Source organism: Oryzias melastigma, linkage group LG8 (assembly GCF_002922805.2).
Source record: "Oryzias melastigma strain HK-1 linkage group LG8, ASM292280v2, whole genome shotgun sequence".
Lineage (NCBI taxonomy): Eukaryota > Metazoa > Chordata > Actinopteri > Beloniformes > Adrianichthyidae > Oryzias > Oryzias melastigma.
The window spans coordinates 15,924,866-15,939,726 of record NC_050519.1 but is presented as its reverse complement, the minus strand read 5'-3'; the positions used below and the strand labels follow the sequence as shown (position 1 = coordinate 15,939,726).

The 14,861-nt window shown below is 38.7% G+C and overlaps 1 protein-coding gene across 1 annotated transcript in view; it reads left to right on the top strand.

Moving 5' to 3' along the window:
- Positions 1–7,916: 7,916 nt before the first annotated feature.
- The window catches only part of grapa (GRB2 related adaptor protein a), a 36,171-nt gene continuing 29,226 nt past the window's right edge, over positions 7,917–14,861 (top strand). The window contains exon 1 of the mRNA XM_024272957.2: positions 7,917–8,466. Coding sequence (XP_024128725.1) covers positions 8,389–8,466 — 78 coding nt within the window. The 5' untranslated portion in view covers positions 7,917–8,388. The remainder of the gene's footprint in view (positions 8,467–14,861) is intronic.

Below are 14,861 nucleotides of genomic sequence, written 5' to 3'. Positions count from 1 at the left end.
GTGTCTTAGAAAATGTTGATATAAATGATATATTTTTTTTAAATGTTAGGCTAAAAAACATTAAAAACGCAAGCAGGAAGTCTGAAAATGCGCTCTGGTGTAACTAATCTATATATATTTTTTCTATTTTTCAACAGAATATCCTGTATTTTTATAGATAGAATCTTTCTGGGGCTTTCTCATACATCTATGTTTAGAGAACAAGATAAGCCAACAGGAAGCCTAAGCTGAATTAGGTGCGTCTTGCTCTCTGTGTGAGAGGTTGAAGGATAAAAAGAGACTCACGTGCTTCTATTCTGAAACCTCCAGCAGCCTCTTTAGTGTGAAAAAGAATGGCGCAAAAAGATGTATTAGACAGAAGTGATTCACAAAGCACTGTGTCTCCTGTCAGCTTTAGTTGCTGCCATTTTCCTCTCAATAATACATCTGCTCTTTGGTGGAGGGGGATATTGGCTGATGAGTCATCTCACCAGACTTCCTGCTGCCAGATTAAAAACCATAACTCCTGATTGTATGAATCCATTCACAGGGGAATTAGGCATCAAAACGGGGTTGTGATGAGAGGATGTCAAACATGCTTCCACCTCAAAAAACAGCAAACATTAGTAAGACAGAAGCAAGATAAACATAGATGATAAAAAGTGAACGGAAAGCAATCATGGTTTCCAAATATATTCCATTTAGTACATTTGGATGCAAAATCTATTGCAGTATTAGCAAAATATTTTTTTAAATGCTTCTACTTTTCATAAATGATTGTAATAAAGATCTGAGATGACATTATTAAGTTCATTTCCTTCTGCAAATTGGACTGTAGTTCTCCCAGCAACCACTAGAGGCCAGTAGTGCTCTATTTTGGTTTTCACAAGCCAAATTAATTTGAACAAAACTGAGCTTGTTTGCCCTTCTGATACTATAGAAGCTCAAATAAATATCCTAATAAAGGTTCAGTCCCCCTCTCTTGCAGAACCTTCAGATCAGATAAGTTGTGATCTCGTTTTGCCAGGTTTATCGTCCTCTTCGCCCACGAATCAATATAAGCTTATGGAGTTCAGCTGGTGTCAGATACTTGACACTTACATAAGTGAGCAGTGTTTGTCACAATTTCAATTCCAAAGGCAGCAACTCGTCTCGAGTGTGTGTGATAATGTAAACCTGCGGATGCGTGTAATTTGGTGGATCAGCTTTCTGAAGTCTGACAGAATTTGGGATTCGGGCTGCAGACAGACGCACACGAGGTGACTACAAGACGCCAAGCTCAGCAAAAACAAAAAAAAAAAGAGGAAGACAGAACGGTGTATTACACCACCCTGTCCTGCTGCATTATTAGCTTCCTTTTTTAGTCATCCTAATTTTATTATGTTCAAAACTGACTGGTGTATCTTAAAATGCTATGTTTAAAATATATTTACTGCAGATTTGATACATTTTTGAACAAAAATAAGTCTATTTCAAAATTAATTTAAGAGCCAAATCACGTAAAATGTAAAAAAAATGGTTGTATTTTTACAAGTCACTAATTTGTTAATAGGAAATTTGATTAACCAGCAAGAGCCCAACAGAGCAAGGGCTCACACTCCAGTTAGACTGCGCAGTATTTTCTGGAAATCCGGATGAGAAGGACATGGTGACAAGACACGGCGTACAAAAGACTCTCCTGACAGCTAAGAGCCAAACAACAGGCAGGAGCTGATTGGATCAAAAGATTACTGAGTCGATCCAGTGCTGTCAGAAGTGAGAGTTGGTTTTGACTCAACGAAGCAGCCAATTTTTGAGGAACAAAACCTGATTTTGAGGTAAATGTTGGAAGTTGAGATGGAAAAGTATTAATTTTATACATTATTACTAATATTTTTGACAGGAGGAGTAACAAAACCTACTTATATTAACGAATAAAACTAAAAAACAACTGTCAATCTTAATTTTTTTACTTTTTTAAGCTCTAAATTCTAAAGTATATCATTGATTCATTCATTCTTATGGGTTTAAGTTTTTTTTTTGCATCAGTGGATTTAGTTTAAAATAATCATAATTTTTTTAATGAGGGGAAAAAGACCATCTTCTAATCAAAATAAATGGGGCTAAACTCCAAATATGATTCTCTCAAAATTTAGCTTCACTTTCTCTTGAGCAACTTGTCGTTTGTGGTTTTCTTTTAGTGTGAGAAGAGGAGACAAAGAAATGAAAAAAAAAAAAAAACCCACAGACAGCAGTAGTAGACAAAAAAAAAAGAAAGAGGGTCAAAAGAAGGAGAGCAGGCGACAAAAACCAAATTTAGGATTTCAAATTGTAAAAAAAAAAAAAAAAGGTTAAAAAAGGAACAAAACGAGGAAACTGTTGCTGGTTTATCACGTTTTTGTCTCTCTTGAAAGGAAGTCGAAAGTCTTTGTGCCCACCTGCTTTTCCACAATTGCCCGTTTGCTTCCGCTTTAACACACTCAAATGCAAACACAGACCTGCTCAGTGCTTTCATTCTGTCGGCGTCAGTGTCCATGATGCGTCAGTGCTGCTCAAACAGATGGTACATGCGTGCGGTGGCTAATAAAAAACCTACAACGACAAACATTCAATTCATCTTATTCACTATTAAAACGTTGATAAGAGAACATGTCAGGCCTCTTTGTAAGTATTTTAAAGAATCTCAATAAAAAAATTGGTTTTTAACATGTTCTTGTGCCATTTTCTGATGATGGAAGATGAATAGAAATAATATTACACTTAAATTTGTATTTTTTACTATTTTTTTATTCAAACTATTTGGAATCAGACAAAAAATGCAGTCCAAAATAGGGCGTATTGTGACGTACAAAATACGCTGGCTGGCCTCATTCTGATGCATCATTTGTAGACGACTAGATCCATCCACGTCTTCATTTTCTTCCTCTGAGATGGTATCTGAATCAAAACTGTACGGTTGGATAGCTCCAACATTGCTCTCTATTTTGTTGCACCAGTCATGTCAGGTTGCAGATGTGAGAGGCCGTATAGCGGGAGAGCGTGTAAACGGAGAGCTCTCAGTAACAGGGATGGAAAGGGGGGCGGGGTTACCCCATACCCCATTTGACAACTCAGAGTAAAATTTCTAATTACCCCAGCCACTCTGCAGGAACTATGTTCTAGAAAATTTTAAAAAATTGGGGTAAAAAACGACAGAATTATAATTAAAAAACCACTGGGAACTCTTTTAAAACAGATCAAATATGATCTGAGCGGGATTTTAAAGCTCCAAAAGTTAAATGAAGGGACTAAACTAAACCAGCTGAGCAAAATGCAAGAATAGCAGTGTGGTTGAGACACTAGAAAATAACCACAGACTGACAGTGTCAGTTGAGAGTTTGAAAAAATAAGACAACTCTGTTAGGCGGCTGCATTGCAGTGGATAAAAAAATGGTGGTGGATCTGTGGTTTTCTAGAAGCCATCACATGATTTCGTAATCCGTAGTTTTCTTCTTCTGAAGTCCGGAGAAACAGTTTCGAGCGGTCAGCAGACGGGGAATTTCCTGGGCAGGTCACGCTGAAGAAGTCACAGACCTCCTTCACTTCTGCTTTGGCTCTTCCCTCTTTGCTTGTTTTCTTTTCTTGTTTTATAAAAACTATGATCACATTCGGACACAGACCTCATTGACAGGTAGTTATGTAATCTACTTTAGCATGAAATCTGTCCAAAAAAGTGCATCATTTAGAAAAAGACTTCTTCTCGGCCTGTGGTCTTAAAGTGTCTCTAACTGCCCGATTCACACAGGAAGTGACCCCAGATGTGTTTAAATGTGTTAAACCGTCATCAGGTCTGTTTTCTTTCCATTTACTCTCTGAAACAATTAGCATTTAGAGAGCTCTGTTTTTAACTTTGATAAATGGAAGTGGCTATACGTCTTCCATCAATGTGGCTTGTTGGTTGTGAGCTAATAGTTGGCAAAGGAAGAGGAAATTATGTCATTAGAACCTCTTCATAAATAGATAAAAATAAAACTTATAAATGTCTTTTACCTGAGCAACAACAATCTGTCAGTGACTAACAGTGCTGGGAACATTACTTTAAAAAAGTTAATATTTGTAGTTACTCACTATTTGATCCAAAAAGTAACTGAAAGTACTTGATTTATTCTATAGTAAAAGTAACTATTAGCAACTATTTGCACAACTTTAAAAATATGTTATTGTAAGTCAAAAATTGGAGTCCGTTGAAATGATAAAAAACATTTCTTTAACTTTCAGTGTAATTTTTTTTTATTACATTGTAAGTATTTTTTTTTCAGAACTGAAGTAAACATTTAAGCACCATAAAGTGTGTTTGGGTTTTTTTCCAAGTTGTCCAAAATTTAATAAATTAAACTTTAAAGGGCCTATACCATGCTTTTCTTTAGTCTTTCAGGGTAAACTATTTCCATATATATGATCAGAGTTTGCCTTTGGAACACTAAAAAACAAGTTCTTTATGAAATATGAGTTGTTTTTGCTAAATCTTTTCATACCCGGAAGTAAAACGACTCAGTCGCTCGCTCCTTGAGAATGCTGCCTATTTTATGACATCAACCTAGAGTCAGCCACGTCATCACCCACAAAAAAATAAAAAAATTAAAAAATTAATGTAATTTTGTATTTTTAAGCACCGATGTGCATACCCCGGGTGTTTATTCCCCCCCCCCCAAAAAAATGGCACAGACAGAAGGGTGATGGCTAATGTGTTCATTTTGCGGCGAAATTCAATCAGAACAGCAGACAACACCAGATGAACATTTCAGGATTTGTTGAAATTATGAGAACGTTGTTCTGATTAATCTCCGTGTCAAAAATCCTTTCCGCTTCAATGCGGCTCATTTTCCTGGAGACACATTCACCTTTCCATCTATGCTCGATAACCCATGTTCAAACCTTTTTTCCCGATTCGTAACTCGATTTCTTCATCAGGAAATAGTCTTCTCCCTTTCTCCATCTGTCTTCCCAATATCACCGTCTGCTTGTGCCATTCCGGATAAGTTCTGAACACTTCTAGAGGAGAAAGTGTTTGTGTTAGGCTGGGGGCGGAGCAGACTCTTCCTGGAGGGGGCGGTTCTCTACTTGTGATGTAAGCATGTGAGGACCCGGCCGTTTTTTTGTGTGTATGGGAGGAGCTGCTGATCAGGGAACAAGTTTTTAGAGGAATACTCAGAAATGCGTGAACAGATTAAAATTCCACCTTGGAGTTGTTTATAGTGAGGAATGAACAGTATAATACACTTAAAAGCTTAAAAAGTTGATTTTTCATTATATCGCCTCTTTAAATCTCAGAAACTGGTCTGGTAAAAATCTGTACATATAATCTGGATGTGGACAAAATCTTATCTTCTGGCTGTAATGTTCACTCTACATCAAAGTTCTAGCATTTGACCTCAATGAATTTGAAGTAGTTCTTATATCTCTGGGGCGGCCGTGGTGCAGCGGTAGGGCGGTCAACTCCTGATCAGAAGATTGCGTCTTCGATTCCCACCTTGCCTGCCCATGTGTTGAAGTGTCCTTGGGCAAGACACCTAACCCTGAATTGCCTCTGGTGGGAGGTTGGTGCCAGTTTTCGGCAGCAGAGCCACCACCAGTGTGTGAATGTGACTGTGAAGCGCTTTGAGCCTTCGAAGGAAGGTAGGAAGTTCTATAAAAGTATACGCCATTTCCTCCTTAAAGCTTCTCCAGAGTCCTAGTTTCTTCGGGTTCTTCTATCTGTTTGGGGTTTGAGGCATTGACTGAGTGACATCACCCATAGAAAATAGCTTACTTTCAGCTCCAACCAAATTAAGTCAACTCAGTCGCCATTTTTTCGCGATACGGACGTCATCATTTTGGAGACAGACCTCATTAGTAATGGGTGATTAGTCCAAGTTGGTCAGAAAGACACTTTATGGTACAACAAGTAATAAAAAATCCATTAAACATGAAAGAGTAACTGTAATGGTAAAACAAAAACAGCATTGTGTTAGATAACTTAATTACAGAAAAAATACGCCACTAATGCCATTATTTCAAACTGTGCTACTCCAAACAGTGGTAACCAATAGTGCTCCAGACCCTTAAGGACCTGTGGGCAGCACCATGTTTAGATTAAACTTGGTTCTTGTTGGACCAAAGAACCAATAAAGTTGTTTCATACTGATGGTGACCCAAGTTGGGTTTTTGGTAGTTTTTTTAAACAGGAACATGTGGATTCAGTAAAAAACCACAATGAAAGACAACTACACTACAATCACATAGTACACAGCATTGGTAAAAAAAAATGTTTAAAAACCCATCTGTAATAACCAACCATTTCCCTCTGACAGTAAGTAGGTGTTGACTGTTCAGCCAATCTTTTTACCCAAGTGTTCACAACATGCCTCAAGTTTGTCGACACAGCTCATGTGCATCCCTGACAAAGTCAGAGGCTAAACATCTTTGAGCTCATTTTTATGGTCCAATATGATGATAATTATTAACCAGATGAGACAACACACTTTCAGAAATTTCACTCAGACTTGCTGTGTTCATACTGAATACTCCTTGAGTGGCATGGCCGTCCAGTTTCAATGATTACAGATGCGATGAAAGGTCCACTGTTGTGTTTTAAGCATTGGGCGAGGCACAGTTTTCTAGCGCCAGCTCATTTTAGCACGAAGTTAGTCTCCAGACTTCAAATTTTTGAACTTTGGCAAAGCTTTGGGTCGTACTGACCAATCAGGAACTCCGCTTTGGGAGTGGTGTGCTGATGATAGGCATACCGCTCAAGTCCAAAACCAACAGGGAAGAGAAGCTGATCATTAGCATTTGTTCTCCTCATGGACTTTATATTTTTCTTCTTTGTATCGAGACATTAATTAAAAAAAAAAATCTTCAAATTTCATTGTTATATTTATTTTTTTCCTCCTCAGACTAATGTGAGACTGCAAGTCATCAAACTGACAGACAGAAGTATCGTTGAAGGCGTAGTCTGCTTCTGATGAGGATGATTTAAATATCTGTGGCTTTGTTCTAGCACCTCGACATTTGTGACGAAATTATCCCATCTGATCTTGAGAATGGATCTCTAGTGTCACTGCTGGATTGTCCTTGAAAGCTTGATGTGATGGTGATACAAGGTTCAAGTTTCACTTCCATATATCTGTAGGGTGGCTGGGTACACCCTTGGAGATAGAGCGAGAAGCTCGGTCAACCGGAAAGAGCTCAGAGTAGAGCCGTTTATCGAGAGGAGCCAATTGAGGTGGCTCGGGCATCTGATTCGGATGCCTCCTGGATACTTCTAAGGGGAGATGCTCTGGGCCTGTCGCACTGGGTGGAGGCTCTGGGGAAGACCCAGGACATGCTGGAGAGACTATGTCTCTTGGCTGGCCCCAGAGAAGCTGAAGGAAGGTGAAGGAAGTCTGGGCATCTTTGCTTAGACTGTTGCCCCCAGAACCCAGTCCAGGATGAGCGGAAGAAGATGGATGTATGGATTGGGATGATACAATGATTGTAGATTTTGAGCTTAGGCCTTCAAGGAAAGTAGGAAAGCAACATAGAAGTATTCACCATTGAGTATTCTCGTCTACTGAAGATATCTGCAAACTCTCTGCTCATAGTTTGGGGGCTGCAAGTGCAAGAAAGCTTTGCTTAGCACCTGTTACCCTGGAAACTCCAGAAAGAAATGAAGTCTAACACCTCAACCTACATCTTTTTATTGCTTCTCAATCTCACCCAGAAGCTCAGGCTATAAAGCTGAATTCCAAAGCCTTAGATCCAGATTCAGTGACCAAAGATAAAAGCGTTGGAGCCCCCATCTTTGCCCAAATAATTTTCTCCATGAGGGGACTCAGAGTAATGGATTAGTAAAGAAAGTAATAAAGTGGTTGTGTTGTTCCTTTGACCTTTTCTAGCGAACTTGAGCGTAGCATTTCATTCAGAACCTGCTAGAAGCTATTGATCTTTGCAAAACGATAGAAGTCTAAGGATGAAGCAACATCTACACAAGACTGATTTAAGGAAACAGTCACGCAGTCCACCGAAGCCGCACTGAGTGTATAAGACAAATATACACAGGAAGTGCCTCCCACTCTCTTGCCCCTGAGAGCTGCTTCTCTCTCTCTACCCCCCATGCCTCTCTCAGAGTGTTACTCATGGCAGTGTGTTGCTGAGCAGCAGCCAGTCGCGTTTTTCCCCTCGCCGCGCTCACTCATTCTCATCCTCTCATGCGCTCTGTGGCTCAACGAACGGACCAGACCTCTGCTCCTCTTCTCCTCTTTTTCCCGTCCGTCACTTCATTCTGGCGTCTTATCTTATTTTTTTTTTACAGACGTCTCCCCGTTTTTCACCTTCCCCTCTGGGGGAGAAGTTCAGAGAGGGGGGGGGGCACTGTCTGCTTTTCTAAGTGTGTGTGTGTTCATGTGTGAGTGAGCGCTGTGGGGGTCCAGCATGGAAGCGGTGGCACTCTATACGTTCCGTGCCACAGAGGGAGATGAACTCAGCTTCAACAAGGGGGACATGCTCAAGGTAAGAGTTTCTATCAACCAATCTGTTGTGACGTCTAACCCCTGAAGACCCGAGCTCTTGTTTGATTTCTCTTTTGCGTAGTTGGGCTTTGATAGCAGAATTAACTATGACCCACAATGTGATGCCCACACATGTGGGCGCTAGGTCGTAAGAGGTTAAATATCAACTTGAGAGTTCACGATTCTGTGTTCACACATTACTGCTGCGAGCCAGAGCAACTATCGTCCATCAAAGAATTCTCCTCAAAGTGACATCGCCATGCGTTGAGAAAGGTCACTGACCCTAGCAAAAACTAAAATAGTTTTTCTGATATTAACTTACAAGAACAAGCAGATAGAAATAACTCTATAAATACTTTTTCTCTCAAGATAAAAGTAAATTAATAGTAGACAATCCAGCATGGATTCAAAAGATCTTAGTCTTAAATGGTTGTAAAACGTATTCTTTTGATTGCCCTCTATTGGGTTTTCTTTGTGTGACATATTCTGGTGAACTTAACAAGTTTCACAAAGCAAAAGAGCTCATAAGGTCTTGTCTTTCATGACTGTGTGGTTAAGTTTGGACACAAATGGTTAGTTTCCAACTCCTTCAAATGGATAAAAAGCTACTGAATTAAAATAGCGGTATAATGATTCATTTAAGAGATTTGATTCATGTCATGATTTGTGGTTGATGATTAGATTCACAGTCGATATCAGTTCACATTTCACTGACTTAAATTCGATCCAGAACATTTTAGCCAAAAAATAACTTAAATATCTGGTACTGAACAGTGCAGGTGAAGTTATCCAGATTCTTCAGATTTCTTGCAAGATAATCAAGTGTGAATTAAATATGTGTGCAAGTAAACAAGAATTAATGGCAAATCTATTTGCATTTTTGTTATTTTTTCACATCAAAATAATGCAAACATAATATTCTACAACACTGTATGGTCACTTGTCTGAGTGTTTCCACACATTGAACTACACCGATAGTTTTGTTATCGTAACGTGTGTTGTCTGCTGTGATGATACATTCATGTTTTTGTAAAATTAACCTACAGTATCTCAATCTAAATGGTATTTTCCAAGATAAATATGATCAATTTATTTCATTTTGAAATAATTTTATAGTGGCTTATACGGATTCGATTCATAACTTGCCCCAGACCGATTGATCTGGTCGGATCAATCGGATCATATAAATTGATTAATCAATAATCGATTATTCCAGAATTGCTCTGATCTGTCCCCATGGATATCCCTTCAACTGAAATACAAAATTAATTCCTTAAACTGGTAAACCAATACAACTTCCTAACAGTTTTCATTCCATATTTCCCCCCTTAAGTTCTAAAGCTACTAATGTGCCTCTCAGATGGACACCATGCCGTGAGGAGATCTGATGAGTTTAGAGCACAGCTGGAAATTACTGTGGTAGAAAATTGTCCCTGTGAGACGTCTAATGTTAACCTCTGGATTAAAAGAGCAAAAAGCTCCTCTCTGGCCTCACGCGGTGGGACCGGCTGCTCGGGGGTCACATCCCAGATAAGACAGCAGGATCAATGCCTCCACCGAGATTGTGCCTCATTTGCAGTTAGCCACAGGTCAAGCTTTAAATTGCTGGTTTCGTGTAGATTTTCTGAGAAAAAAATGGTGCCAAAAGTCAGGAAATATAATCTTTTTCGATGGAGTCTCATGGAGATGGTTCTATTTCTTGCTGCCTGGAAAATATGAGATGGTGCTTAGTTTTAAAGACCATAATTACAGTCATCTTTTATGCAAACGCATGTTTTATGAACGCTTTCGCTTTTACATGACTGGGCACTTTCAAGTCCATCCCTCCAGCCCACTTTGATTAAACTGCTTTCAAATAATCCCTTCCTTACAGTTGATGTCCTTTAAGCGCCAGACGGTCTTATTTTTAATCACATGATGAACCGCATCCAAAAGTCTAAAGTCGCAAAAGGCAGCACAGGAAGTCTTGGTGCGAATCAGAGCGCTGTTTCTGTCCTGCGGTGTGGCGTTCGAGTGCGCCCATCAGCCCAGGCAGGGTGTTGATGCATAAAAAAGGGATGAAAATAGCCTCACAGATGAATAAAAAAAGAAGCAGCTTTGACATTCTGTTTAAAGCTGGAAAACAGTGTGGCCAAGTTTGACGCGGGGGACGCAAAAGTGGAGCGCAAAGACACACGGTTCTTTTGTAGTCCGACACAAACACTTCCTCTCTGGCAGGCTTCAAAGAAATCCACCACAATCAGCCAAGCACGCTTTTGCTATTCCACTCACAATATCATATAATTTTTATTTTTAACAGTCTCTGTTAAAGTTGTTTGATTAGAAGAAAGTAGGTTAGTTTGATTGTCATTTTAAGGATTTGCAATAAAAAAGCCTTCTGAATGGAAGATCTTTATTACTTGTTAAAATCCCGATTAAAGCATTAAATTTGGAAGATAAAAGTGAAGTGTGACTCCTTCTGTTTAAGCAGAGAGGTAGTCTTTGGCTAATCTTAAACCAGCTGTTCTCTCCCAGCGGGCTCTGCAGGCGGTAGGAGCATAATGAGAGGGGAGACGGTTACAGGAGTTAGCATGAGTGAATCTTAGAGACAGAGGGATGAAATTAACTGAAAAGACGGTGCAGATTGTTGAATGACTTCAAAGAAACACCTGAAGTTATACGTGTATTAATTAGTCCAAAAATAAAGTTGTGTGAAAAGGTTTTAAAAAAAGATTGAGAGCTGAGACTGAAGCTCCCACTTCAGTAGAAGGGCAATCTCGGAGTTCTGTGAGCGAACAGTGATTGATGCTCTCAACAGTAAATCACTCATAGGTGGGCTCACATTTTTAAAATGCACGTACGAGCGCACAGTGTATCCATTACAGATAGCTGATGCGTGAAATGAACTTTCTAAAGGTAAAAGGGAGGCCGCAACTTTTTGGCAGATACCCAAAGAGTTTTCTATCAAAGCTGTATCGAAGTCCACACAGGCAGAAAGTCGTGAAGAACTTTGGTCCTTGTGCTGCAGCAAGGCGGTGTGTTACTGAAAAACAAGACTTTTTTTTTTTGAGCCATTTGTGATGAAGGCTTGTGATGCCTAAACTTAATAATCATTTTCTGTTGCAACAAATGTAGAAAACATCAATAAAAGTAGATTTACCGACTTCCAGAAATGTAATTTTGACCCATGATAGCTGATTGAATACATATTGAACCTATCCTGATGATAGATTGATTCTACAACAGCTTAACTTTATGTAAAGTCAGTATAACCTCCTTTAACTAATGTTATTCTAATGCTACATTCAGCACTCAGAAAAGCCCGTTTGAGTGACCACTTCCAATGAAAAGTTCAAATTCTTAGGACCATGTACGGAATCTATGTACAAAATGCATGGCTATTAAACACGTGGGGAAAGTTAAACCAGTTGAACTAATCAGGGACTCAGATTTGGTAGAAACATATAGATGGCGTCCTTCTCAAAACATGAAACTGTTTGAGAATCAATCATGAAGGAGAAATGAATAAATACTGTTTGTGCCTGTCACAGACAGACGGCTGCTTCCAAGTACAGCAGGTTTATTAACACAGCTAAAAGTCAGCACCGAGCATGGGAGCATCACAGATCAACCAGAGTGGTCAGGGTCCAGGCAAGGGTCGGGGCAGGCGGCAAACAAGCAGAATAGAAGCTGAAGCAGGATCAGGTCAGGATAAAATGCTCAGTATGCAGGCTGGTTGGCACAAACAATACTCCGCACTGAGTGTGGTCTGAGCAGTGCTTACATGTCCTGAGGCTGCTTGACTGATGAGAGTCAGGTGTGGAGACATCCAGACACTGTGCGCTGGGGTTGATGGGAGATTGAGTGCAGTCAGTACTCATCGCCGATGACCACAGGGAGAGACAGTGCCTAACATAATTATATAACACAAAGTCTTTAATATATCAGAATAGATTTGTGAAAGCCTGGAGCAAGATTCACAAGATTTGCACCGCTTTGACATTTTGCACAAAGCCTTTTTCAGTTGTAGGTATTAGTTTTAAACTTGAAGTGTATAAGCTGAAAAAACCCCCAACAAATAACTAATTGACTATTAAATTAGTTGTCGACTATTTTAACAGTCAACATACTCGTGAATAATTTACTAATCATGGCAGCTCTACTAGGTATATGCACTAGTACTGGGTAATCGCCTTCCCATGTGAGCACTGTATGCTGAAAGCTTGTACAAAAACCCACACTAACATGTCCAGAGTGCATTTAGCATAAACATGGCCAAAGTTGAACCATATCTGGATAAAAATCATTTTAACATGGTCTACATCCTGTCAAATCTCCTTTTAGGCTGACATAATAAAAGGTGTTGTTTTTACCTTATTATTATTGTTATTATTTTGACTGAAGTCCCACTTCTATCATCTTTTGATCTATTTAAAAAGCGTTCCCAGCAGTCTTTTAATTATAATTTTGTCATTATTAGGCAAAATCAAAAAGGGAGCTTGTTTTCTGTATCACAAAAAAACATTTGAATAAAGAAATACTCAGAAATGCTATTTTAAGCTTAATATATATGTCCTCTATCATCAGAAAAATGCTACAAGAACATGTTAAAAACACAATTTTCAATGGTCTTTTAGAGCCACTTCTTTGTTGGTTTCTTTAGTATTTCACTCAGGAATGATGGTCAGCTGTATAAATACGACTAAATTTAAGAAATCTTATTTTTGTCGATTCACACTGATCATCTATTAAAGGATAACAAGATGGATTTGTGGAAATCAATACTGGATTTTGTCACTTTGCAGCTGAAACCTCTTTGCTGATTCTTAATGTCAGAAATGCAGCAAACTAGTTATTATCCTGTTTTTTCTTGTAAGTTTTTCAGCTGGTTTGTAAATTCAAATTCAGATCAAGATTATACAAAATAAAAAGGGATTGTACTGTATTAGAAATAGTGCCACAAACTCTCCTGTACTAATGAGATTGGATCTTTTTGGTCTTTTTTTCCAAAATTGAACAGTAAATCTGCAAAATCTCCCTGACTAACAAAACAAAACTCCATGCTTCTGAGTTATAAACCAGTTTTTAAGAAGGCTGTTCCAGTTTGGAGGATGCAGAGGACTGAAGGGCTGACAGCTGTATTTTTCATGTTAGTATACTATTCAGATTGTCACTGATGAAGCAGAGAGACAGCCTGACACAAGCTCAGAGAGTTAGACCCTCAGCTCTGCACGGGAGATGAGGAAAATATGGCATTTCTGAAACGTGTCGCTGCAAGCCAAGCGTAGCGAGCGAAACGGCGCCTATGCAAAAACCAAAAAATGACAAACCCTGTCACAGCACAGAATCAACTGCACGGAGTAAAGAAGTGACAGAAGCAGAGTGTTGTGCCACGAAACGGGAGAAGATAAAAACAGGTAAACATGAAAGCTGGAGTTGATCCTGAGATGAAGTGCCATTTAATGCCCTCGTCACGCTGTTGTTTCAAAGCCTGTCCAAAACTGTCACATAACAATGAATCTGTTACAAGACACAAACACTTTAAAGCGTTTATTACAGCAAAGCTGAGCTGGAGCTAAATGCTTCTTTCTAGCCCGGAACAGTTCCTTGAAACCCCCTAGCAGAAGTAATCTATTGAAGTGTACAAGTATACTTAGTCTATACTGTAAGTGAGGCAGTATACTTGAAATTTACTTTTTATACAATATCTATGCATTATGTAATATTAATATTATTAGAAGTCAGCATGCCCCTAACAAAAAGTAATCTATTTAAGTCCACTACAGGTATACTTAGCCTATACTATACTAAAAGTGAGGCAGTATACTGACTTCAAATGTTCCAATTTAGTCTGAAGTATTTAGCATACAACACTACATGCATATAGTATTGTATACTGTATTTGCTATACCAATTTTCATACTCAAGTATACTTAATAATGTAAACCAGGTGTACTACTTCATGCTAATGGAGGAGTCAACAGACCCCTAGAAAAAAGTAGTCTATTTAAGTATACTACAAGTATATTTAGTCTATGCTAAAAGTGAGGAAGAGTGCTCGAAGTTTACTTTTTATATACTATCTATCTATATTGTAAACTTAAAACAGTACTTGCTATGCTTATTTTATATTCAAGTATACTTGATAATATAAACCAGGTGTACTACTTGTTGCTATGGGAGGAGTCAGCAGACCCCTAGCAAAAAGTAGTCTATTTAAGTATACTACAAGTATATTTATTTTATGCTAAAAGTGAGGCAGTATACTTGAAATTACTATCTATATATTGAAAATGTAAAAGGTTCCAATTTAGTCTGAAATATGCTGAGTATACTTCCTAACCTATGTACATGCAACACGGTCGCAGTAAAATGCGTACATATTCCACGACTTTGCACTCTGAAATACCGTGTATA